Here is a 27,575-nt window from a genome sequence, read left to right as displayed (position 1 = left end):
AATGTTCACCATGGAAAAGCTGTGTGAATAAATACTAAAGCGAGTAGCTGTGGTGTTATGCTCCAGTGTTGCACTGGGTAGCTGCATTAATCAATTAATAGTTCCACAATTCCGACAGAACGGCTCTCTGGGAGGTAGCGTTGAATGGAGATTTATGTGTGCAATGTTTCCCCCAGGCCAACGGCGGATTCAATTTAAGCTATAGCGGGTATCTAGGCCAGGATTCATCTTATCTCCAGCATGACTTTACATTGCTCCAAATGAGACTGCTCTCCCGTCTTCACTTTAATCTTTATTTAAGCGACAATACACAAAGATATTAAGCTCTTAGTGACAGAGCTGCACTGTGCCAGATTACAGCTAAATCATTAGTTTCCATCTGTAGTCGGCGGTTACAGAATATAAATGTACATTGCACTTTCATGAATGTAATCACTAAAACAATGCTCTAAACACCCCCAGCATTCACCCCCACTGACAGTCACAGCCGGTCACAACCAGACAAGACCACAATTAGCTGCTTTTAATGTTGATGACATAATCATCTTTCCCATTCACCACATTTACACTGTTTTAATGAACGACGTGTCACTGTGTGAAGTGCAGTTAAACTGTACACATTTGTGTGAGCTCTCATTCATACATTCAAGTGCATTTCATTAAATATCAAAGCTTTCAATTTGATTTCATTTGAAGATGCTTTGTGTTTGATCCATAAGGCTTCCTCAGTTCTTCATTTCTTGTGGTTTTAGAATTAGACTTGACATTAGCTCCACCTGGTTTGTTTACCCCAATTTTGTATAGCTGTTTTCAAGATATCTCCTTGTTAAATGGCTGATGGTCCACGCCTGGGGGCATGCAGGGCTGCTGTGGGCATTAGCATGGTGTCTTCATTCTTTTTAGTGACGGATTATGTTTCTTCACAAAGATGCCTTATTTCACTCTCTCTCTTTCACTCCTTATCTAAGAAACAGAATGTTTAAAATTCTCCTCCACAAACAAATGCATGATGTCACCATCTTCCCGTCCATTGCTTTTTACAGCTTGTGTTTATACTCCATAGAGGAATAAAAGTAGTTTGGCATTGTTTATCTGCCGCTCCCAGCCTGTTCGCACAGCTCTGTGTATTCGTGCTTTAATGCGAATATTAATATCTTATGAGTGAGAATTTAAACTATCAAAAGCAGTGCAGGGATGTGCCATGATTGCTCCCACAGTGGGCGAATGTGACAATGAAATATGAAACAAAAGAGCAAATAATAAAGAATTCATGCACAGAGGAGATAGTCTGAATACACTTATTAGACAGACCCCACCACCTGTGCAAAGGAAATGAGCTCTTCTCTGTGTTATAGGTAATGCTTAGAATGTGACTTTTAAAATATCATTTACCATTCAATACAAGAGTAAGAAAAACACGCTAGAACTAGGACAAAACATCAACCTGACCAGTCATCCACAAAAGCACTTTCCTTTCTCATCGAAGTCTTTCGTTGATACAGTCACATTATGCAAGTATGTATGACTTCTGCATGATACAGAATTAACTTCATAACTATTTGGATGGAGAGATGTTGCCGTTTCGCCGTCTTCTATGTGATTTGTACTGTATTGTATGTATCAGCGCCGACACCCAATGAGTGACATCGCGCTATCGCTTCTATTTTGTCACTTGAAACAGTCGCTTGAGTCGCCATTGTGTTTTCCTCAGGAGCCACTGTTGCGGCGGGATCCTGACTGAGAGAATCTCTTGGTTTTTCCCACACCCTGTCCATGAGCACAAAAAATGGTTTCCTGAGTCTTACATTTTGCTTTGGTGACAGTGAAATAATGGCTGTGGGGAAATCTCTGTGTTTTGCTCGCCCACAAACCCAACTCTTACAGCCTAAACATAACTTTATATTCTTAAGGCCTATTTCATTTGATTTCAATAACACGTGTGTTTTGGAGTGTGTCCAGCGATCACGTCATAATAACATCCAGTAAGCCAGTGTGTTCTTTATTGCGTCCATGTCTTTTGATTTCACGAGTTTTTCATATGTTTATTAAAGCTTATAATTCTCTGATCGGGTTGCCTGGTCTGCAAGGCATTTTCATACAACCACCTCTTTTCAGACGGTGTTCCCGTTTGCTCCAACAAGTCCTCCAAATCCATATGACACAAGTGGTCGTTTGTCTTATCCCGGAATTACGACCATATAAGACATCTACTAAAACAGCGCCCCCAAGCTCCCATTGAGGGTATGTACATTACATTTAACCCAATTCAGCAACGACTTTATTTTACGTAGTGTATCTGACCAACTTTGACGACGATTCCAAAAGGCAAACGCAAAGAAATGAATCACAAACTTGCAAAATTAGCCCCAATTGCAATATATGTTTGGGCAAATAGCAGTCCCAGGTCTTCAGCCCTGCCACACCTGTGGAGGAACTGAACGTCCAGCTGTGCCAAAGGCTCTCCAAGCGTGCACTGCGCCATAACGCATCACACCTCCCCAACCGCAGCAGCAGCCACAATTTACCGCTCTCATATTATATATTATATGGGTAAACTAGGTTATCGCCATTTTACTCACAACAACAGTGACACCAAAGCACAACTTACCATTGATGTCTTCGTGAGTCCTTCTTCTCCTCCATAAGCTCTCCTGTCCGCTTCCATCTCTGTCCTCAAACGTCCTCCTGTTGTCAGACTCCGTGTCACCCGTACGTCCGGCGAGCCTCGGATCCGTGCCGGGTTCCAGTGCATATGATGCGAGTAAACTCCTCTCGTCATCCCGGCGCTGCTTTTCTCCACAAAGTCCTGCGTCTCTGTCAGAGTTCCTCTGGAGAACTTGCAGCCAAATGTCCGAGATGAAACTGATGTTGTTCATTTCTCTGCAGTTTCGTCATTTAAGGACAAAAAATATAAAACATTACAGCTGTGTTTAGCTCGCGGGTTTTTGAACTAGATTTGACGAACACGCGCTTTGTCCAATGAAAACACGTGAATCAGCTCAAGGGCTCTGATTGGCTGAAGGGTCTGCTATGTCATAATGTCATATCCAGTAGTATGTTTTATCATCATTATATCATAAATTAACTGAAATAAACTGTTGTAGAGAAGTTCCTCTGATGCCTGTGATTTATATGGACAATGTTACACATTTTATTATTTTTCTATTCAAACTAAATGTCTTGGTCATAATAATCATTCTACCCATATGTGTTTCTATGCATGACATAATGGGCTAAACACATGAGCGCAGATTAAAGGTGAAGATCATTTATGTGTCATTACAAAATGTGTCTCTGCATTTGGCCTTCGACTGAGGCGAGCCGTCCAGAGCAGTGGGCAGGAGTGTGGAGCATCTGGGGACCATCTCCAGATGTGGAGCCAGGCTGATGGTCAGAATCACCTGCTGGAGGATTCACCAAATGCACATGTGCTCTGGGACATGTTTTATGTTTTAAACAAATGTAATAGAGACACTGCAGATGTGGCACTTTGTGTTCCGTGTGAATGTTTTGTCATGTCTGATTGTATGAACTGTGTAGATGAGCGGCACTGTAGCACAAGACTAATAATAACTAATAACGTTCATCTTATCTTATGTTGGGGTGCAGACAAACTCCACACTGAAAGGGAATTTAACCCAGGACCCTCTTGCTGTGAGGCCAGAGCACAAACCACTCAGCCACAAGTGCCGCCCATCATGTAAATCATACAAGCTACTGTCAAGTGTGTTTTAATAAAATATAGAAATGTAAACATGACTTTATCAAATAGTAGCATATGAGGGTGTTGTATTATGTCTGGTCTGTTTTGTGCGGAACATCATCATTGTTCCTATGATGTAACATCTGATGAAGAGCTGCAGGGACAGATTTGCTTCATAGAGTTCTGGAGAGTCCAATTGTGTCCAGTTCATTGGGTTCCTTTGTGAGCCAGTATACGACACTGAGATGCTCTATTTTAATGGTCAAATGTACACACTTTTATGTTACATTGACTGAGCTCCATTGACATCACATTTACATGATAAACCGACCTCCACATGTATGTCCAAACCCTCACGGTCCAGGTGACACTTGAGGGTTCACGTTTCATGAATACTATGAGAATTAGCTTACCCATATAATGGCGCAGTGCGCCATTACGCATTTACGCATTTACGCCATTACTGAAGACCTGGGACTGCTAATTGCCCTCACATATATTGCAGTTGGGGCGAATTTTGCAAGTTTGTGATTCATTTCTTTTTGGAATCGTCGTCAAAGTTGGTCAGATACACTACATACAATAAAGTCGTTTCTGAATTGGGTTAAATGTAATGTACATACCCTCAATGGGAGCTTGGGGGCGCTGTTTTAGTAGACGTCTTATATGGTCGTAATTCAGGGATAAGACAAACGACCACTTGTGTCGTTTTCTATTGGAGGACAGGCTCGTTTGACTTGACTTGACTTGACTTGACTACTCTATGTCCTTTTGCCCGAGTGTGTGTGTTGGCCACTTCCTCCTGTCGCTAATGCTGCATTCACCCGCTGTATTATTGCAGCCGCATTAGGTCTCAACCTTTAGGCAACCTTTATGCCTTTAGGGTTGTGTAAAGATTGGACCATTATAGTTTTGTTTCTTTTAGTGAGACAGAGGGTTTAGTTTTACCTGCTTGACTAGTTTCGATCACTTCCTGTGATCTTCCTCAGAAGCGACACCTGGTGGACACCTGGTGGTTGATCACAGGAAGTGATCGAAACTAGTCAAGCAGGTAAAACTAAACCCTCTGTCTTACTAAAAGAAACAAAACTGTAATAGACTTAACTTAAGAAGACAGTATGAACCTTCTACAAAGAAAGATTGGACCAGATTGGACCAATTAGACAGAGAACACAACGACCATGCAAGTGATTTTATTAAAAAAAGTTAGGCTTGGTGGCTTGGATTGGGCCAGAGAGTGGCCTGGAGCAGGTAGGTGAACCAAGGGAAAAAGGTTATAATGACGATGAGTGGAGATGAGTCTAAAGCCTAGCTCACAACCGGTCGTACAGGTTCCTACAGCCGCTCTACGTGCAAAAAACGCAAGAAAATGGATGGAGATTGCGTATGGGATGTGCTTAATTTCGAGCCGTAGACTGGCTGCACAGGTCGTTTGTCATGCCAAACAAACTCTACGGGCACTTTAGATTTTGTTTCAGGTTGCAAGAACGCTGTACGTCTTTGTGCGTTGTCTGTACGGCGAGTGTATGTCTTTCATACCTTTTGTACAAAACTTTTTTCGTATGACGCACTTGTGGACTATGTCGTGTGCCACACGTGCAGCCAACGCATGTTCGGATATCTCGTACATCCTCTATAAATGCCGTGTAAGTTGTTTGTGAATTGCCCGTTTGGCGAGAGTGCATCAATCGCACGAAAACTCAGAAATGTAAAGCTTCAGAGGTGCCTGTGGCCAAGTACAAAGTTTTTGCAATATGCTGAGGGGAGGAGGGAAGGCGAGGAGAGAACAGGGGCCTTTCCGAAACCATTCCCTCCTCCCTTCCCCTACACCCTTCCACTCAGGCCTCAGTGAGGGCACCTTCTGAGGTTCACTCAACAGAGAAATTTGAGCTGTGACTTTCAGACGCACTCTCTCTTGCCCCCCACGAACTGCACAGCCCATAATGTGGAAAAAATCACAAGTTCAACTGATCATACTTTTAAATTAAAGTAATTCAGATTCAAATATGTCGTATTTACATTATATAATTTAGCTTCTTCAAATCAATCATATTAAGTCTCACTGTCACTTTCTTTTTCATGAATAAATGTCTATATGACGATAAAGTTGTTAAAATGAACACTGAGGTGCTCCTAAGTAAACGCGGAACTGAAGTTGTTTGGTTTGTTGCTCGTGGGACTGCTCTCCAGTGTAACACACACCTGAGTGTTAGGGGGTAGGGTGAGGGAGGAGGGAGCTGTTTCGGGAAAGGCCCCATGTGTCAGAGAGAGAGCAGAGAGAAAGGCGTTATGTGTGGTGTGACGCGTAGTAGACACTCACCACATGTAGTCACCGTGGCTTTCTCTCTCCAACTCCTGGAAAAGTGTGTGATGCTGCCCAAACATTCGCCTTCTCTGTATCCAAGGTCGAAATATATAGGCTATACCCCTACAAATTGCTGGATAATCTCTATGACAAATGCAGGGCGTTGGTACACACAACGTACAGATCTTGGGCAGTTCTTGAAAACTTCATGCAAAGCCCACATGGAACCCACAGTCAGTAGGTTTTTTGCAGGTTGGTCGACAGCCGTACGTCCAAGCAGCCTCCGTGTGACGCACGTTTGACTTAAAGGTTGTATGTTGGGTGCACGATGATGTGAACACCACAACTACGTAACAAAAAATAAATGCAGCGATTTAGGAAATGCCAAAAAGCGCACGGCCAAAAAGTCGTCAGTCCGGTTGTGACCTAGGCATAAGGTATTTGTACGGCAGTGATGATGAGGAATTGGAGCCAGGTGTGCCTCCTGCTCGGAGTCCACTCCCCAACGGGGCCAAGCCTAAAATAAAAACAAAAAAGCCACAAGAGGGAGACAAACACAAGGAGGACTAGAGCCAAACCATAACAATTACTTGCCTGTGGGACTGTGGACTGCAAGGACACAATACTGGCAACTGTTTTCTACCTTGTGAATGGGGAGAACATTCAAACTCGAACTCCTTGCTGTGAGGCACGAAAGCCAACCACTACATCACCATCGGACTGAATCTCGGACTGAATCTATCTGAGTGTTTGTCAGACAAAACGTTACATTGCTACCCACCAAAGGGCTAACGTTCTCAGCCCACTCATTGCCAACACGTTTCGACAATCTTGTTTGGGCATTTGCGTCTGCATCTCTTTGATGGAGATAAATGAATAGCGCTTCTCTTTGAAAACAGCATTCTAAAGTCACAATAAAGGTGTTAAACAAAGAACACATTTCCCCTCTGTGCATGAACGCGTGCACCGAATTTTGCATGTGATTAATGGAATCATCAAGATAAGCATCCCGCCGTGCCCAGCAGCCTCCTCTTCCTTTCACCGCCGTCTAAGGGGCTCGTTCCGCCGCTCAAATGCATCTTTTCAGGCCTAAACAATAGCTCGCGGAGTAATTACAGACAGTGCCGCGGTAACAATGAAGCTCTCACTGTACTCCCAAGGAATAAAAAAGAAAATATCAAAAGGAAAAAAAAATTAAAGCTTTTTTTCTTCAGGGCAACGTGTGGTGAAAACTCATTGGTCGGTGTAATCTAACATAAACAGATGCTGTGAGTGGAGAGACGTCAGCAGCCTTTGTGTGACCGCGCACAAAGGCAATTATGCTTTTCATCCAGACAGTGTTATTCCAGCTTTTCATCATCTTTTAACAGGAGTAAAGGAAGATCCATCAGCACCGAGCTGCAAAGACGGCTGTAATGGAACTGCGTCGAAACAAAGGCCCCAGAACACAATGCATTTCACACCGGACCGTGACACGACTCGCATTGGTGACACTGAACAACGTTTGTGGTTCTATAGATATAATATTATGTGTGGTTAGTTACACCTAATGAACTATATCAGGCTGGAGGACATGTCAGAGGACAACATCAAAGTTCAAACCAACCAGGACTGAATTAGGAACAGTTGCAATTTCTCAAGCCCTGTAGTAGATTTAATTTCTCTCGCTCTTATACAGATGGATCACTGACTAGGAGGCACCACTTCCGGCTGGGAAAAAATGTCTAATACACTTAAACCATCAACACAGAGGTCCCTCACGGGCTGTATACTTCCCCCCTTCTTTTCTTCCTGTGCACCAGCGGCTCCATCTTGACCCGCTGGTTTGTAACACTGATAAAGTTCTCAGATGACACCATCCTCATTGGGCTCATCTTGGACAGAGATGAGCCTGTAGAGTTTGCCTGTAGGAAGGAGGTGGCCAGCTGGTATTCTGGTTTAGCAGCCAACAAACCTGAAGCCTAACGGTCCAGAAGACAGATCAAGGATGATCATGGAATGCAGGAAAGTCACAGCCCCATCGCTGTAACCCAGCAACAACTAGGAGCCAACTAATAGTCCTCTCATCAAAAAGACTGCAGCTAAAACTGCCAGCCAATGCACATCAATGAGTCCATTCTCACCTCCTCGATGACGGGTTTTGGCCACTGCCAGTAAAAGACAAAGACTGTCGCACATGATGTGCACTGCTAAGAAGGTGATTACCAGGATCCGGGATCTGGGCCATGCAGCCTGGCTGACAGCTGACCCTTCCAACCCTGGACACAAGCTGTTTGTTTGCTCCCATCAGGCAGGATTCGAACAATTTCCTCCCTGCGACAAGGACAGTGTTTCCCTCCGTTAACAGACAAATTAACAATAGATATCTCTGCTTTATACGCTCAGCACACAAATTACATCACTTTACACCCGTTACTGGGCCAAAATGCATTCCTTACACCTGCTTGTATATGTTGTACATTTTTTTAAACCCACCTACCAATTCATTGGCCCTGCTTGGGTTCCACTTATCCAGTAGTGCTTCTTATTTCACTTGAAAAATCGCAACCACTGCAAGATTTCTGCATATTGATGAACCCACTGAGGTCACCGAGGGGTCACCCTGCGATGCTTCAAAGCTAATCAGTCGCTCTAAAACAGCGACTAGATGTGACACGGACTGTAAAATGGCCACATGTAGATTAAGTGCCGCGATCAATGGATCATCAAAGCTCTCCAATTAAAGAGGTGCCCGCGTACGAGAGAGTTTGTTTTGGCGGTGGTGATAAAAAAAAAAACTCCATTATGGCGGCTTAATTAAATGATAAGCGTAAATGAAGAGACAGGTCAAGGGAATGAACTGTGGAGTTGGTAAGTATCTGGAGGATGCTCAAAGCACCAGTGGGGGCGGGAGGGAGATATTGGTGAAAATATATTTGCGGCGAAAAGCAGGGCCCAGGAAATCACATTGAAGAAAATACATTCTCTTTTAAAGGGCATGCTATTAAAAGCTTTTGGGAGCGATTGACGTCTTTTTAAACATGATTCTGTGTTTCCCTTCGCCACGTAAGGAGCACTGAGGTTGGCTCCATGATAAATTCACAAACTGTAACGCTTCTATTGTCTAATATAACTTGTAATCAACCGTGTACTGCAGTTATCTTGCCTTCGCTTTAGCTGTATAAAGACGGAGACGTTTTATAATTTGCCCAGGTCTTTGGCAAACATCCGCAAAAATCCAGGTTGTGTTATCTTGGATTTGTTAGGTGCTAAATTGATTAATAAAATATGTGAGTGAAATTCACATATTTTGTCTACAAAAGGCATCTCCACCACACAGGCTGCTGGGTGTTGTAGAGCATCATAATGCCGAGCACATGTGCAGACAGTCTTAAGGATCTGCATTAAGGCAAGCTCAGGCTTTGTGTTTATAGAGAACGTTTTTTGAAATTCTAAGCGTATTGTTGTTTTGTGGATATTGTAGTCTAGAAGAAACGAGAGGAGATGGAACGACCTCTCAAGATAGCAAGTCACCTTCACTGGACATGTTCTGATCATCTGAGCTCTCAAATTGAAAATGTTGAATGATACATAGGTAAACTTGAGCAACATGCTTGACCGTCTTTTCAATAAATTGTTTTGTATGTGACTCTGTGCATAACTTCAAATCACAACAACGCCGCCCAAGAAGGGACTTCCTGTTTCGATCCAGCACACCAAAATAAAAGCGCCATCTTATTCATTACTTCAGCAGTTCATTAGTTCAACTTTCTTTCTGCCTAACTATTAAGAGACAAAACACTTAAAATGTGTGTATTTAATTATATTCTTGTAATGTTGCAAGCACCTGCTGAACTAATCAATGAGACGAGCTGTGTGCTTTTATTTTGGTGTGCTGGATCGAAACAGGAAGTCACTGTGTTGCGGTGTTATGATATGCACAGAGTCTATTATACCTGCAATCGGCGCCGATTGAATTCAACTTTCCTCAGAGAAACCAAAACACAGCGCTTCCATTTTAAGCAACAACATACTTTATTTCTTTCCTGTTTTTTTTTATACACTATTTAGAAAATAAAACACATAGAATAAATACAAATTTAGAAAGCGACGGATTTCTTGGCGACGCCTTTGCCAGTTTCTCACAGCGACACGCGGTTATTTCGGATGACAGAGCCTCCCTCCGTTGAAGCACACTTTGGGGCCACATGGTTCCATGGTGAGGGGGAGGGGCAAAAAAACACACACACTTTTAAAGACGGGGCATGCAAAAGTGGAGTGGTCCCGTTCACAGACACAGCGCATGAATTGGCACATTGAGAACTCGAAACACGCCGGCGAGGAGGGGAGGGAAAACGAAACACCTATTTACAACGAGAATAAATAATAAGAAAGTAGGTCCAAGACGAATCCGCTGTACACCCCTCTGTCCATCTGAACTCCTTTTCCCGATAAACCCTTTGCCACAATTATCTTCAAATATAGTACAGTACAACATGGGACAGCAGTTCGCACCGTTTACAGTGTTACAAACAAAACACGAACATCACCCGCTAGCTGGCGTTTAGCATTAGCTTCCCGGTTCCTAAAGTCCATTCCGTAATAAGGCAGGATAGAGTGGAGCGCTTTTTCGATCCCGCTGTTGAGGAGAGAAAGCGGGTTTTTGAGAATTAGCCTGACAGTTCGGGCAAAGGCGGAAAAAACTCCAGTCCTGGTATAAGTGTCCTCTGGTTATTTTTGGCAAAGTTGTAAGTGGCACAAAATAGGTTGCAGGAGAAAAGTAGCGAGAGGAAACCAAACGAACAAAAAGAAAGAAAAAAAAAAGAAGTGTTTATGTCAGTAGTATGTTACAAGTTTCAATCCAGTGAGCTTTCGGAGCGATCTTTATGGCATTACGGCATGGCAGAGACACGACCAGAGCTGTACAAATGGGTAGAAGATCCGGTGGACCCAGGGCTGGAGTGCCGGGGGTCGCGGGTCGATCTCCAAGGTGGAGCAGGAGAAGGCGGCTGAGGAGGATAAAGTTGCTATCTCGCTTCCAGGCAATCCAAATACTCCTGCGCCAGCTCGTAGCAGAACCGGTACTGCTCCTGCAAAACAAAGACGACACGGTGGGATAGTCAGTGAGTGGGTGTAAGCCATTAGCAATAGCACGTCTTTCACCGTAGCTAAAAATAGACGGCAAAGGATCATAGGGTAAGGGCTCGTTTTGCATGGGTGTCTATGGCCTAGGCCGCTTCGATAGTCAGTCTTTGCACGTTTTCCTGCCACAGAACATGTTCAAACACCGAGGAACTAAGCACGACACAGTAGGTGGCAGCGTGCGCCTTCGTTTGGCTCGCAGTCCGCCATTAAACTGGAAGACGAAGAAGGAACTGAGCACTGCTTTTGGGGCTTGTGCAAATCGGACCCTAGATATCCAGACTGGTTGTCAGAGGGAACATTCTTTATCCCATTTCCAAAACCCGGTAAGATCCGCGACAACAGGACACAATTGGAAAGAGAAGAACAAGCCGATATTAGCAACGCTCTCAGATGTGGAGTTATCTTGGAAGCAACAACGATGTGTACAGGAAAGGCCCCGGCTGAACGTCTTATACAGTGCAGAGAAAAAGTAAATACATCGTTTGGAATTTCTCACATTTCTGCCTAAATTGGTCACTAAATGTGGTTTGATCTTCCTCAAAATCACAGGAATGATTAAACAGTGTCTGCATAAACTAATACCACCCAAGCATTGGGTGATATTATCATGTTTTTATTGGCCATAACATGTAAACATTCATAGGAGAGCGTGGAATAAGTAAGTACACCGCCTGAATCTCACTGAACTGCAGCAGTTCTGTAAAGAGGAATGGTCCAAGATTCATCAACTACAGAAAAGCAGTTATTGCAGCAAAAGGAGGGTCAGCCAAAAAAATGAATTCAGAAGTTTATCATGATAATTTGCAGAAAAACCTGAGACATTCACAACATGCATGGTATAAGTAAGTGAAGCCCTGTATTAAACAGCTGGCAGATTCTTCTTTTGCAGCAATAACTGCTTTTCTGTAGTTGCAGATTAGACGCTCACAACAATCAGGATGAATCTTGGACCATCCCTCTTTATAACTGCTGCAGTTCAGTGAGATTCAGGGGGTGTACTTACTTATTCCACGCTCTCCTATGAATGTTTACATGTTTTGGCCAAGAAAAATGTGATCAAATGTAAATGTTTAGGTGGTATTAGTTTAAGCAGACGGTTTTTAATTATTACTGTGATTTTGTTGAAGATCAGATGACATTTAGTGACCAATTTTGGCAGAAATGTGACCAATTGCAAACGATGTGCTCCCTTTTTCTCGCCACTGTAGTTCTTAGTCACAGAGAAGGCTCATCATTACAAGATCCAGCAGCTCCACTAAGTGACAACGAAATCGTGTATTATATGATAGCTCGTCACCTGAGTCAGCACACACACGCACTACTCCAAATGTTTTGACCTGGTTTACGTTTGAAATCTCTGTAAATGATGAGCCTATCCACAAAAACAGGCACAGGCGATTGATTACATTCCCTGGGTGTTGTCAGTTGAAATGAAGGACAGTGAGAGAAAGAGATGCTCAAATCATATCATATTCCAGTCATCTGTGTGCGGCTGCAGTCCATCTTTCTACATTCCGAATTTGTTTTGGACTTGGTCTTTTCGAGCAGAATCCCCGCGGGTTCCCTTGTTTTGTGGCCTTCCTGCTCCTTTGCGCAGTTTCCCAGGAGACGCTGGTGTTTTTCTTTTACATATTTATCATTATAAATTCGAGCAGGTCTGTCATTCCCCTGGGCTGGACATCGGATTCCAGTGACAGAGAAATAAAATCCCTCAGTCTTAAGAGCTTTAAACCAAAAACATTAAAATACAAGTTGGGTAAAACAAATAGAGGATTATGTTGTTTATAAGCATTAGCAATTGCAAGTTAGGATGTAGAAGGATTTAGCAAAGAAGAGAATAAACAAAGATACAAGCATTTACTCCCTTACCATAGTCTCCACCATGTTGGGCTTGGAGTTGCGCAGGGTCTTGGCGGCGAAGAAGACGTCGACGACGCTGTGGTGTCGGATCATCTCCAGGAGCATGGTGCAGGCGCTGAAGGTCCCGCTGCGGCCGCCTCCGTTCCTGCTCCAGAAGAAGTAAAAAAAAAAAAAAAAAAAAAGACCCAGAAACGGGAATACAGTGAGTATCGCTCGCTGGACACACGTTCTCAAATGTCACTAAAGGCCAAGAGGCTGACAGCGCTGTGAATATCAGAGTGAGCCGCTGATTAAAATACACAAGAGGGATTTCATCAGGGAAGGAGACGTCTGACATTGGAGATTGGCCTGGAGAGCCAAGGGCCTCAGACCAGTAATGCACATAGAGACACGGAGACATGGTTAAGGCTATCGCTTCTTCTATTATCCAGTTGAAGGGCAAGAGCAGACTCTAAGCTTGGATGTGGAACTTTAGCATTCAACAAAGAGTAAATACTTTGAGAACCCTTTAAATAAATAATCAACCCATGTAACCCTAGGTGAACTCACAGGCAGTGCACCACGGTCCGGCCCTCCCCGCACTCCCTCTGCCAGTTGTGCACTTGGGCCAGCAGGCTGAGGAAGGCCTTCTTGGAGTCTGGGATGTCCCGGTACGGAGACCAGCGCAGGAACTGGAAGTGCCGCACCACCAGCTGGCCCTCTTGGAGCTGGGGGGGGAGGGGGGGGGGGGGGGGGGGGGGGGGGGGGGTAGACAGATACGGAATTAAAAAAAAACATCGAATATCAACGTCTTTGGGGTCGGGACCTGAAATCAAGTTGACACTCAAAGCCAGATTTGTAACCCATGTTAGAGCGTTGAACCATGGTTTGATGTTGCTCCTTTGCCATTGCCATTCACTTCACCAATGCAACAACGTATTGAGCTAATTTTTCAAAAACATGATTCTTTTGTCAAAATGACTATCTCATCTTTATAGTATGGCTGCGAATGACTGCACGCTCAGGCAACAGTGTTATAAGAAAGTGACCCACTTGTGCAGTGCTTTGTGGATTGGGTCCTAGAAAAGGAAAGAGAGTGCAGTGTATAGGGACCTATCTATTGGGAACAAAAGAGATAATAGCTTGGAGTTGTGTTTTCTTTCATGTTTGATCTTTTATTTTCACTTTCCATTCTTCATTAAAAATTCTTCATGGAAATTCATTTCCATTATTCATTCCAAGTCTAAAAACCTTCAACCAGTTATACTCTTTAAAGGGATATTTCAGGATTTTGGGGCCTCATTTCCTAGTTATCCAGAATATTGGAGATATTTACTTTTTTAATTCATGCAGTCCTTATATTTGAAGAGTTTAGTGGCTCTAGGCTAGTGCTAGGCTAGCGCATGTCTATGGTAACTAGTAGCCTGCATTAAAAACAGTCTGACCCAAGCACAGTGCACCTGAGGAAAATCATATATAACACCAGACTACCCATATAAATGTCTGTGTTGACTGAATAATTTTTTGAAATATAACCATTTTGCATTTAAAATAACTTATATTTGAGCACCATCAGCTTCCTGGTTGCAGAGGCGGAATGATCTGATAGGTTACCGGATCTACAGTAGTTTGTTTACCTGCGGCCGGCATTACTACACTTGGAATTCACAAAGGAGCTTTCTACAAATCAGATATGACAACGTTTGGAGGACGACTCGATGAGGGTTTTAATGCAGGCTACTAGTTACCATAGACCTGCACTAGCCTAGCACTAGCCTAGCACCACTAAACTCTTCAAATATAAGGACAGTATGAATTAAAAAAGTAAATATCTCCAGAAATCAACAACACTCTGGATAACTAGAAAATGGAAAAAGGACCTATGTCAAAAATCCTGAAATATCCCTTTAAGTTATACATTTTAGCACTCAAATCGCCTTCACATTTGCTCCCTTTGAGGCACTTTGGTTTTCTGGTGTTTCGTTAAAAAGCACTGGACTAATGAGATTTCTTTCCCCTTTACTACAAAACCGGCCTCTTAAATAGTCCTGAGACCTGATTAAGTTGTGCACATAAAATTCTCTTGACATAATGACATCATCATCATTGCAAAAGTAAGATTCTTCGTCATGTTTAATAAGTAAGCAAATAGGTTCCTCTACAGATGAGTTATAAGTGGTCTTGTGTCATGCTCTGTTGTACTTTTCTGATAAGAGATAACACTTGCACCCCTCAACATCCGCTCTCCAGACTGTCCCAGTTACCAGTACTTTGTAATGAGGCTTCGCAGTCGAGGGACTTGGGAGAAGTTTGTTCCCGCATGCGCCCCAAAAGAAAGTCGACAAAGTTTTAAAGGCCATTTGGATCCAAGGGAATAGTGGTCACTTTTGGAGAAAGGCGGCCCGGCAGAAATGACTAGGAATCTAATTTAAAATACTACTCACTATGACTGTATTTATCACACAATACCTGCTTGGGCAAGAGCCTAGTGGTGTCCTGCTCTGAGAAGTCTGTGTCATCCAGGTCCTGTGGAGACGCCATAAGGGATTGTTTTGGATGTGTTCCAGGAGAGATTGGAAGGACTATTTGTAAAGTTAGGGAAACTACAGCAAAGAGGTAAAGGCGGCTAAAGCTACGAAGGATCTAACACTAATGTTATTGTCTACTGGAGATTACAGGGAAGAACTATATTGAGGAGATCAGCTCAGTTATGCACAATGCACTGAAAGAGTTACATTCAGATAGTATTAGTTACACCCAAGTGCTAGCTTTAATTTTAGTTTTGGCAACTGAGGTAAAGCCAGTATCACGTATTAGTAGTGGCAAAATGTTAGAAAAGATATCTGAAGAAGTAGAAATGGGACCAATAGTGGTGGAAGGAATAGGAGTAGTAAAGTTATAGTGCTAGTAGTAGCACTACTGGATTTCCCACTTACCCGTGTGATGTTCTGCACTCTAAAAAGCCGGATTATGACATCATCGTCGGCTGTTCTGGAGAGGAGCTCCACTGTCATTGGTCCAAACTGTTGGAGTCCTGGTTCAGGCCAGTACTGCAGACAGGGCTAAAGGAGGAAAGAGGGAACATAGTTATTAACTACTTGTATGCTACTTTTAGAGGAAAAATCTGCTTCTGTAGTCATAGTAGAACTAGGATTAAGGAGACAGTAGAGATAGTAATGCCAGAAGAAAGCACGGTGGCAACTTAATGGGCCCTTGTGTTTCACAACACAAACAATAGTGAAACATTTTGCACCGAGTCGGAGTGCACTTTGTGTTCCTGTAGCTCCTAGACTAAGCGCATTTACCCCTAGACGTATTCAAACATGTTTTAATAATAGGCTAGAAGAAGTACTTTGTCATCAATAATAATTCTGAGACATAGAGGATGTAATACATTGTAATACAATAGCAGTAATTGTAGTCCCAGGCATCACTTTCCATATTTTTCCTATGTGCAGGCCAGATCAGACTGGTGATTCCCACTAACAGCACACCTGAGTATTGACAGCACACACTATTAGCCCAAATGACAGTGATTATCCACAAATAGCGAGCCTAAATTAAAAGGAGCGACAGAAACAACGGGCGGACAACCCCTCACATAAGCCGCGGTCACAAAGCCTGAATTATTCATGCCGCTAAATCATTACCATTAGCACATTCGAAATTAATGGAGTTGGAGACCTTGCCGGTGCCTGAGAGAGATAAACAGGAGGCAGGAGCAGTGGAGGAGCCAAGGTTCGCCCCGTCAACAAATGATGATTTAAAGGTGTGCGGCCCAAAGGTAACGGGCCCTATGACAGACCCCTGGGGGACACCCGTCAGTGTGTGACGCCTGGGGTGACTGCGGGGTTCAGGTGCCAACTGATAAAGGCACGTCACACTGACAGGAGGGTATTAACAGGTGACATTGGGCAGGGAGGGGGCATACATAAATATATTCAAAAGGCCAAGAGAAGGAGCACTTTTTCTCTTCTGTGTTTGTTGGGAAATTAAATGTGACCTTGCTTTAGTTGAAATGTAGGTGATATAAGTAACAGTGACAACAGTAAAAGCATTGTAGGTGTAATAGTAGTAGTTGCAGTGGCAGTGAAAGGGTTTGTTGTTGTAAAGTCTGCACTTGTCGCATGAGTGCATAATTTCCTCAAGCAAAAAGTAAAAATGACTGGTGTCCTTGGAATTTCTGAGTCAATGCGAATCTCTCTTGTCAGTAATTTGGAAGGTAAAAAAAAAGAAGAAATCCTCACATTTTTAACATGTATAATTCACCGAACTCAATTCTTTCCCGTGCAAATTGACATGCTTTTGTTTTTGAACTACATTAGTTTATTTTATTTTATTTATTTATTTGAGCAGGAACAGTGTACAATATACATTAACCTCAAAGGGAGAGATGCATGTACCAGGTTATAGCACTTGTGCTAATTTCCACCTGTAGTCCCTGGGCAGACTGATGTCAACAAAGTCATAAAAATACTAATACAGAATAATACATTTCCCCAAAAACAGCATTAAAATCAACACTTCATTCATTCCAAAGCATTAAATTGCACACTCTTGCACACACACCAATTACAGGACATTATGGGAACAAGTTTGTTTTAAAATAAGCCATTTTTTTAGCCTGGTGTGAACAAGTGTTAAGGCAACATTGATTCAAAACATTGAAACACGTGTCCGTATTGAAGCTATATTTATGACAGTATGCTTCCAAAGCATTACTCCTACCCAAATGCTGTTTTTAAACCATTTTAATCACAGATTCCAAGATTGCCAAACATAAACATAAACAATAGCATCCTAAAACAGAATAATGCTAACAACATGAATGAATTAAAAAGTTATCATTCAGTGTTATAATCCATCCATCATTTCTTGAATGAGATCTGGAATAATGAGTGAATTACTGACATTGATTATACCGTGCAAATGTCCAACAAAATTATTGACTTCCAGGGGGTAATTTTAGTTTTACCGAGGTCACTAAGTAATTCTAATGTATGAATGTGACTTTATTTGAAGAAATGTGTTAGCAATGAGATACTGATGCTGATATTGAGATGTACTTAATGTTTTTTTCCAAGTAGTGGAATGTACTTTGTGTTAAAATGCATGTGAAAAAATACCATGCATCTAATCCTATAGCATTTGTAACTATTTCATGAACTTGGAGGCTAGTTTTTGTTGTTTTGACCCTCAAAAGTGCCCATGAAAGTTGCGGAACATGCCCATAAACTCAACCCTGAGAAGAATTGGGATTCTAAAGGTGAATGAATTTGGACATCACAATTCAATACACTCACTCCCTCTTTCATGATTTGTAAACAAAAAGTAAAGACCTTCATTATTAATACTTCTACTTTTCCAAATAACACCATGACTAGCAGGCGGTAAGTTGTATAATAGCAGTTTTTAGCTCTCGTGTGTGTTCTCTCCTTCGATACACGTGGGCTCCTAATCCCCTCAGTGCTAAACTACAGTAGGCAGGAGTGACAGACAGGCTGCAGCTGATAGGAATGCCGCCGCTTCAATCTAACATGACACGGTGACAGAGTCTGTGTGTGCGGGAGGGGCGGGGGAGCGACAGCGAGGCCGAGCATGGGCCGCCCGATAAGAATGCACTAATGCCGTGACAGGCCGTGCAAATGAGATCGCCCCGCACCGACTGACCTGCCTTCAACTGTCAAACCCATGACACCCCGGCACTGCACTTCAGTGTAATTGTTTGGCTATGAGGCCTGAGTGACGGATTCTATTGCTTTCAGGGAAAACATGCTCAGCCTTTGTACACGTTTGATTGATTTACGGCTTTATAGGATTCCATTGGAATGTTGTGAGCAATTATATGCTGCAATAACACATATAGTACAACATGGATACACACAGCCATGTCTGGCGTGAAGTAATATAATTTGAATTGATCTCTTGATTGATCTCTTGATGACTAAGAACAACACGAACCGTTGTAAATGGACTCAACTTATACAGGGCCTACTTTTATCAGGCCCAAAGCGCTTTACAGTAATGAGCCAGTCACCCATTCACTCTCTCATTCATACACCAATGAACGCAGACTCCGGCAAGTAGGGTGAAGTGTCTTGCCCAAGGACACAACGAGAGTGTGCATTTGTGGGAGCTGGGATTCGAACCCACGACCTTCCGATCACGAGAACCCGCTCTACCACCATGCGCCACTGTAGATGCATGCAAACCGTATACTGTTATTTGGAAGAGAGCTTTCACAACTGTACTTAGACAACCAGTTGGTCATTGAAATGTCTATAAAAAGTAAAGATAGTTGCAAGGGGAGAGTGCCTACATCATTGGGAGAGTGCCACGACTATTTACAAACTTTCCATTACGTATTTAGAGCACACATTTTGAGTAGCTGTGTTCTGGTACAGCTACTCTCTAATCAGAGGGTAGTCACAGTTACTTTGCTAATACCAAGGGAATAGATCGTGGTACTCATTGTTTCAATTTTGGTCAGAAAATGTTAAATTAGTCGACATAAAGCACAGGCGTAGCCAGGTGCACGCACAATGACGACACGATGCTAGGTGGCGGTGACACGCACACAAGGAGCAGCCCAGAGGAGGAGGGGAGAGAACCCACAAGGTTAGCAGTAAGCTAAGTAAGAGGGTTAGGCCACAGGCTACAGTTTGTCACACTTTCCCAGACTCCTCTGTTGAGTGGGATGCAAAGCAATGCAGCAATTTTCCCAATGGTTAACAACAAGACTGTCCTCCCGACATAAAAATAAAGATTCAAAGTAAAACGTATCCATGGAGCATTCAAATATGCTCCCAGTGCCTGCCATGATTTGCCAGTGTTATAATCTACAGACTGGAGCGGCTGCACATTTGCCACAGCGGATACAACCTGTCCGCCCGGAGAGCGTTAAGCACCGTTTTCAAATCAAGCATTAATAAACGGCAGAGCAATACACTTAAAAATGTGTTTAATCCTACATCAAGTGTATATACTACTACAGGGGTAGGCAATGTCAAATTGGGCCCTCCAGCATAAAACCTTTGGGCCCTAAGAGAATTTTGAAGAAACATTTATTCATAAATCAGAGACCAAATACGTGAAAAGGACTCTAAAATGTGGAAAATACTGTCAATATTTTCACATTTCCCGCAAACACCGCATTAAGTCATATATTATGTGCAAAACTTATATTTGTAGAGAAAAGGTGCTTTACTTTGGGCTACAATTGTGAGTTTCGGCCCTTGGTGTTTTGGCAATGAAGAAAATCGTCCCTCCATGACACAAACTTGCCTACCCCTGTACTACTATAATATATTGTGTGTTTAAGTGAAAGTATTTCAAGTATTCAGAATACAGTGCTCTGATTGGCCAGAGTAACGGAATACATTACAAAATACATTTTAATGCAAGTATTCAGTAACTAAATACAATTGCAAAGTACTCACCCCAACACACTTAATGTTGAATTGAGTAGACAAAATGCCTGTGTGTGTACAGTCCTATGTCCACCACCACCATCCAAATCTTCTTTGAGAGACGGTTTGATAATTGTCAAGTACCTTTATTATAACATCTTTTAACTTGGTGACAGGTCGGTTACGTCCGAGTTCCATTCAAGTTTCATCATCATTCGACACGATCTGTGAAGCACTTTCATCAACAAAGTGGAGATCGAGCAGTTCTTTCACAAGGCTGACGCAACACATCGCTCCTCATGTTCGTACCTATGCTTTCCATTTCTTTGATTTCTTATACAGGGGTTTTAAGTGAGAGCTTGGAAGTTCAATATTTTTTATATGCCGGGACATGAGCCGGCGTTTGGCCTCGTGCAACTTCAAACTGAAACGCGATGAATGTTGCATAGCATAGGAGATGACTTATTAATTTTAAAAGAAAGTCGACACAAACGCTCCTATCATGCAATAAAGCTGCTCTGTTGTTTCACAGTGGCAGGTGTTGATTCTTGTAAATACTTAAGAGACAGAGCACAGGTGTTTTTTTTCTCCAAAATCTGCGGAAATAAATTTGATTATTGTTAAGCTCATGAAAATAATGGAAAAGCAACAAAAACGCCTATAAGCTCCAGCCCAGGAGCTTTTAGATTCGAGTAAAGCTGGACAGGAGAATAATGGTTAAGGCGGGGGTAATATATGGAGGACCGTGGCTGCCAAAACAATAAATATATACAGAAATAAATAAATAAGATAGTAGTATAGGTAGTAACAGTAGTGGTGATTTAGTAAATCCAGTAGAAATAGTCAAAGTGGTAAAAGTACTCATCATATGTAATAGTGCTTGTTGTTCTATAGTATTATGTAGCAGCAGATTTAAACCTCAAAATATCAGACTACTGTACTTTTACTTAGTTTTGTTCAATAAAATATACAAATCGTTAGCCACATAGCATAATTGCCTAACTCATTTTTGTTTTGATTTTGCAAAACTTGTAAAAAGACGTTTTATAGGAAACACATTGTTTTTCTCTTATTGCCATTTTAACAATACAAAATGACTTAGGCAGTTATGCTTTGTGGCTAACGAAATATACAATCACGAAGGTTTGAAAAAAATGTGTAAAAAGAGTACATTGCAATTGCTTCCTACCCATGCCGAGTTGGACTGGTTGAGCTGGTTGAGCATGACTATGGAGGTGCACCCGTAGTCGTACACCAGCCTCCAGAAGTCGGTGGTGGTCCCGGGCAGTGGGTGGGGCGTCACCACGATGGCGGCCGGCTGCAGGAAACTGTCTGCCAGCGCCGCGTTGATGTAGTTGCTGCTCTCGCCCTCGGTGGTCACCAGGAAGGCCAGGGAGCGGTCCGGGGGCAGGACGTCCATGCTGCGGTTCTTCTCCCGGTTCCTCGGCATCAGAGAGATACTGCACTCCTCCACGTCCAGGTGAGGGGTGACCGAGTTCAGGGTCTGAAAGGGGGGAGGGATGGAGATGTGACGCCTGGGCTATGAACTGTTTGCACATGGAAAGTGGCCGGTGCAATAGAATTTTGGGGCACTCCACTTTATGATGAAAATGACGTTTTGAAGATAGAAAAAGTAATTTAGTTTTTCCAATAAAAGCAAAGAAAGACACAGACCTTAAACCAAAGACCAGGGGTGTCCATACATATTCCAATAGGGGTCAAATATTGAAGTGTATATGCACAACGGTAGTCACTATACCTCAACACTTTATTTAGGATTGGAGGCATAATGCAGCTCTTTCTCACACATTTAGGTTATAACCGTCTAGAATGATTAAACATGTCACGAAATGTACAATTTCTTATGTGTGTCTTAAAAAGACACACATAAGGCACCAGCTATTTTTTATTTTTTCAGATTTTGCAACCAGTCGAGCAAGGGAATGCAAGGTCCTACCAACACTTCTTTAAAATTGTTGTAGTGATGCCTGTGTTATAATAAATGTATTAATAATTCAGTGTCTCTTCTTTGATTCATGATCTGCAGTAATATAATGCAAAACACTATTTATAATTAGAACATAACTGATAGCATGAAGCACAATGTAAGCCAGTCAGTTAGTTATTCGTGTCGGTTGGTCTGTGTCGTCAATCAAACTCCTCGAGACCACATTTAGCCTGGACACATTCATTATTAACAGAGTGCTTTACATCCTGATGGCAATAGAAGGTGATTATCTTCCTTCATATAGTGAATGGGTCCCGAGCTGCTTTGGAATCACAGCGGGGCGCCGCATCTACGTGAGCAGTTATAATTGCGAGGGGCGGTCTTATTGGCTGCGGCCTCACTGGGAGGTAATTGCGCTGCGGAGAGACACAGACTTGTAATTATTCCGGACAAAGGTCGCCGATCAATAGCTCCATTATAACTGCGTTAAAGTGGACAAGCCAGAGGCATTAGTTAAAACACTGGGACACCGTCTACACAGTCATCAAAGCCAAGTTAGAGGAGGCAAAGGTTTACTGCAGACGCACTCACAAACATTCCCTTAAGATAAAGTTACACAGTTATTCCTACAATAATCTGGACTCAACCTAAAATGACCTGAAGATAAATGCCAGTTATTTGTTCATAGCTTTTGAATTGTGTGAAAATTAAGGTATAAATACTGTGTCGAATTGCGGAAATTGAGGTATTAATTAGAGATGCACCGATCCAGCTCTTTTGCTACCGATACCGCTACTGGGGTTTGAGTATCTGCCGATATCTGATATTTACCGATACCAAGAGACTTTCTTGATTTCTAGATGCAAGTTGGCCATTTTTTACTCACTACTGCCACCTCAGGTCATACGTGTAACTGCGGACACGAAGTAACAACTTTTTGAGTTTTGAGTGGCAGTGCAGGATTTTAGAGGCAGTTGTGGTGAACAGGTCTGGGCTCATTCTACACTTTAGGACATGGCAGGAACATGGAGACAACATTTTCAAACTCTGTATAGTCCCTTTAAAAGTGGTTTTGTCTGAGTGAAAAAATTAATTGACTCTTCATCAATGTCAGATCAATAAAGTCATATTTTATTTTATACTTGTATTGATGTGAAATAAAACTAATAAAAAACTAATATATAAAAAATACTCAGCTGTTGAATTATCCAGGTTCTTAGCTTTACAATGATATACAGCATGCTTATATTCACTTAGATTTGGGTGGTAAAAGTTGTGTTTTTAAGGCGTTGAGAATCTAGTATCGGATATTTGTAGCCGATACCCGATATCGATCACGAAGTGGAGAGTGAGGGGAAATGTTCGCCGCTACAATATGATGCACAGTAGATTGATTTGTGGAAAATGTCCGATGTTCATTTGCACCAACAAGTCAACACTGCTGCTCTGGGCGGCCTGAAAACGGCTTTGTGTCCGCGTGGTAACTGACTTTCTGAACTAATACGAGTGATTCAGTTGATGCCGGCACCCATGGGAACTTCCAGAATAAGTCGAATAGGTTACAAGGCTATGTGGGCACTCAAGCATAAATGGTCCATAATGGCTAGCATGATACTAACAATTTGCATCGACATCAATAGCTGCATCTGACATTAACTTGAGCGAACAAAGCCAAATGGCGGACGAAATGCAATTCCAGAGAAAGTCGTAATTGTTTGTTGTCATTGACATTTAAAAGCGAGTGGTATGGGCGGTTATACAATACGATTATTATTATTATGGCTATTATCGTGATCTATGCTTTCTACGTTGTTGTTACACTACATTATTTACATTTACTGCCGTGTCCGTACCTTTTAGTCCACCATCTGTTAATTCCAATAAGCTGCAGGTCGGCGCGTAATGGGCGGCAATAAATTAAATGCGTCCATGCGAAAGAAAGACAATTAGACAAAACAGAGAAGCTAACAGCTGCTGTAATGGCCCAACATCCTGCAGATCATAGGCAAAGGAACAAGCTCGGGTTCTATATTGCGCAAAGCCTCTGGCAAGGGTGTCCTGCTACACTTGGCTTTGGTCATTTTAATATTATAGTATTTACCTAAACAGCCAAAGAAACACGCTGATAACGTCGTTGGATCTCAGAGGCCTATAAAACTCAATGGGAAAGCCACAGTTTTGGAAAGAAATCTCCAAACATGTTGAACCTCATTTCTTGGAAGTGATTGGATTCACAAACCTGCCATATTCATCTTCTGTTCTCACTTCAAACATCAAGCACATAATTATGAATATTGTTGCAGCTTTTGGACACCTTTATGAGACAGTCATTTGGTCTAAGCTCATATGTGTTGAGAGAGAAGATGTTGAACTTTGCGACAGTTGTTATCGTGTGTATAGGTCCAGGCATTACAGAGATATTAACCATGAACCAAGTCCAAACACGGTGACCATAGTTACCACGATAGAATCCTTAGCTGCACCAACTCAGTTTAAATTATAGGCTGTGAAAGGAAGCTATTGGAAAAAAATAGGTAGTAATAACAAGTAATTAATATTAAGTCAATTGTTGCAATTTCAATTATATTTATTAAGTTGTTATTAACATGTTTAGGAGTAAATCCATTTGATAGAAGTCCGAAATATGAACTGCAAAGTAATTAATTGGGCACTTGGTAAAAGTTCACTTCTAAGGCTCATTCACAACAAAATAAAAACCCAATATGATTAGACGGTGACAATTTCAAAATCCCCCTTTCCAAACTTGTAATGATCAGAGTTCATTTTGACAGTTATTTTAATTTATTTTAGTCAAGACTTAGTCGACTAAAGTCGCATGTAAATTTAGTTGACTAAATTTAAAATTAATTAAGTCAACTCTGAATTTAATAAACATTATAATATTTATTATTATCATATTTAATAAAGGTCTTCCAACATGAAGAAAGCACAGAGCTGTTCCTTTAGCAGAGAATTTAAATGATATAAGGCTGTCGCTGTCATTGGGAGTTTTGATGATTTTAGTCTGTTCTTTTCATTTTTATTTGATCATATTTTAAACAACAAAATCAACAAAAATCTGGACATTTTATTCATAGTTTTAGTCTCATAAACAACTTTACATTTACCGTATTTTCCGGACTATAAGTCACACTTTTTTTTATAGTTTGGCAGGGGGTGTGTCTTATACTCCAGAGCGAAAAAATATGTGATTTCTTTTCTTTTTTAAAAAATATATAATTTCACATGCCGCTAGAGGGCACTGCAGGCTAATAGAGCAGCAGAGAGAAAGTTTGGAGTGAGCGAGAAGCGGAGGTTGCTCTTAGAGAAGAAAACAAAACAAAGCTAATCACGGGCTAAAAGCTCCATGGCCACAGCTAGAGGAACGAGTTCGCAAATGAGAGCTTGAAAAACATGATGCCGGGAGAGGCTTGTCAACAGTGCAGTTGCGTCTCCATGCCCAGGTAGTTGCCAAGGCGATTGTTCAGAAGTGACACAGAGGATGAAGATTTCAATGGATTTAGTGATTTGGAGTGAGATCGAAAGTTTGGTGTGTTCTTTATGCTATAGGTATCTGAACTGTTTATGTGGCGTGTTATGCTACGTTTGCATACCATACGCCTATTCAGCCTGTAGTTTTTTCTTCATTACACATTTTCCGGAGCGACTGATAGGCCAGAAAGTTTTATTCTAATTTTAGTCAGAAAAATGTTGACTAAAATTAGGAATATTTTAGTCGACGAACTGAACCCTGGTAGTGACGGTGGTGTGTTTACCTGGAACTCCTCTCGGAGCTGTGAGGTGTTGCTCTGTGAGTCCACCTTCAGCAGCTCCTTGTAGGTCAAGCTGAACTCACTCACTGGGATGGCCGTCTCTCCGCACAGACAGGCCTCCAGGATGGCGTCGTGGATGAAAACGTACTGCTCCTGCAAAATAGAACGGGATTAGCGACTTTCCATATGTATTTCAGTTTTATTTTAAATCATATTTGCTTCAAGATGGTTATCACAATTGTTCGTCATTCTGTGCAGCCCTCAAAACATAACTGGAAATGTAAAAAGTCAAAGTAGTACTAGCAAATGGAGTCTCTCACAAGTACCAACAAAGTGACTCCCACTGTTTAATTAGCTCCTCCAACAGCAATGCCCAGTTAAATTACTCCTTTTGCCCAAAATCCAACAACTGCCAAAAGCGTTCTCCTCACAGCGACTCTTCAGCATCATGTCCGGGCGTAAAATGGTCTGTAAATTTGTGCAGAGTGTGGAGTGGAATATAGGCGAGGTGAACGCTGCCCACTCACTGTATTTAAAAGCCATAATGAGCCGCGCAATTATCGGCTAAAGCGGGACGTTTTATTTTGACATCCGAGCAAACAAAAGATCAAAAAGGTGAAGTGAAAAAGCCAACACACCAGCATCACACGGCCCTATTTGCAATTTATTTAGCATCTTTTCAATGTAGAAACTAATTGCGAGCATTTCCTCAAAAAAACCTGAGTTAAAAAGGTGAGCGCGGCCAAACGCTCGCACAGCCGTTAATAAGTTTGTTTATTTATATATTTTCATGGCCTAATCAAGCAACTGCAGGCTTCTGGTTTGCTTGTGCTGCAGTGACTAACTGCGATTACTTAAAATACAGCAGCTTTTTCAAAGATAAGAAATGTTCCAAAGAATATAATGAGTATAATTTGTAATGAATAAAAGCATGAACTTGTTTCATTACTGACTTCATGTGGCTGGAGGAGTTATACCATTAAGAGGCAAAGGCTCAGTGGTGACAGAAAGACCCTGGTCAGGATTTTGTATTGGCCTGGAGTGCCCTCTGCAGGTGGTAGTGAGAATGACATGTTTTAGCTACCGACATGCTAGCAAAGCAATGGCTAAGGGTAGAACACACTTTGAGGGCAGTTTTGTGTTCCATCAGCGACAGAATCCAGAGATAAAGGTCGGAGCGTTTCGGTACTAGAAGAAGAAAGTGCTTTATTTGACAATGTTCAACCATACAACGAAATTGTGTTCAGGTGTTAGTCCTCAGCCGCTGCGACTGAGCCGCCCCGCCACTGTGGGCCAACCTGACCAGCAGGTTGGGGGAACCATAGCACCAATAGGACACCTGGCTGGTTGCCTTCAGACTGTCCTCTGAAAAGGTGCAGCACCTTCTGGGTTTGTTTCTGTTTCAGAGCGTGGTGTCCTGCACTGGTCAGCTCCACCTCCTCCTTACTCTTCCTCATGCGCATCTCCCTCCGCT

The 27,575-nt window shown here is 42.2% G+C and overlaps 2 protein-coding genes across 6 annotated transcripts in view; one reads left to right on the top strand and one right to left on the bottom strand.

The window, feature by feature from the left end:
• LOC306974165 (C-reactive protein-like) overlaps window positions 1-27,575 on the top strand; it is a 431,917-nt gene that overhangs the window by 118,856 nt on the left and 285,486 nt on the right. The gene's annotated exons all lie outside the window — the stretch shown is intronic.
• LOC306974083 (receptor-type tyrosine-protein phosphatase U-like) overlaps window positions 10,340-27,575 on the bottom strand; it is a 371,134-nt gene continuing 353,898 nt past the window's right edge. For 3 of the 5 annotated variants that reach the window (XM_079571206.1, XM_079571207.1, XM_079571208.1), the window contains 7 exons: window positions 26,105-26,254; window positions 21,570-21,884; window positions 15,908-16,033; window positions 15,441-15,497; window positions 13,542-13,699; window positions 13,002-13,137; window positions 10,340-11,077 (listed from right to left, as the gene is read on the bottom strand). In XM_079571206.1, the coding sequence (XP_079427332.1) occupies window positions 11,015-11,077; window positions 13,002-13,137; window positions 13,542-13,699; window positions 15,441-15,497; window positions 15,908-16,033; window positions 21,570-21,884; window positions 26,105-26,254 (1,005 nt within the window). In that variant the 3' untranslated portion in view covers window positions 10,340-11,014. The remainder of the gene's footprint in view (window positions 11,078-13,001; window positions 13,138-13,541; window positions 13,700-15,440; window positions 15,498-15,907; window positions 16,034-21,569; window positions 21,885-26,104; window positions 26,255-27,575) is intronic. The other 2 variants (XM_079571209.1, XM_079571210.1) reach the window with 1 other exon arrangement.

Source organism: Gobius niger, assembly GCF_951799975.1.
Source record: "Gobius niger genome assembly, chromosome: 14".
Lineage (NCBI taxonomy): Eukaryota > Metazoa > Chordata > Actinopteri > Gobiiformes > Gobiidae > Gobius > Gobius niger.
The sequence above is the reverse complement of the archived record's forward strand: the minus strand, read 5'-3'. Positions and strand labels throughout refer to the sequence as shown.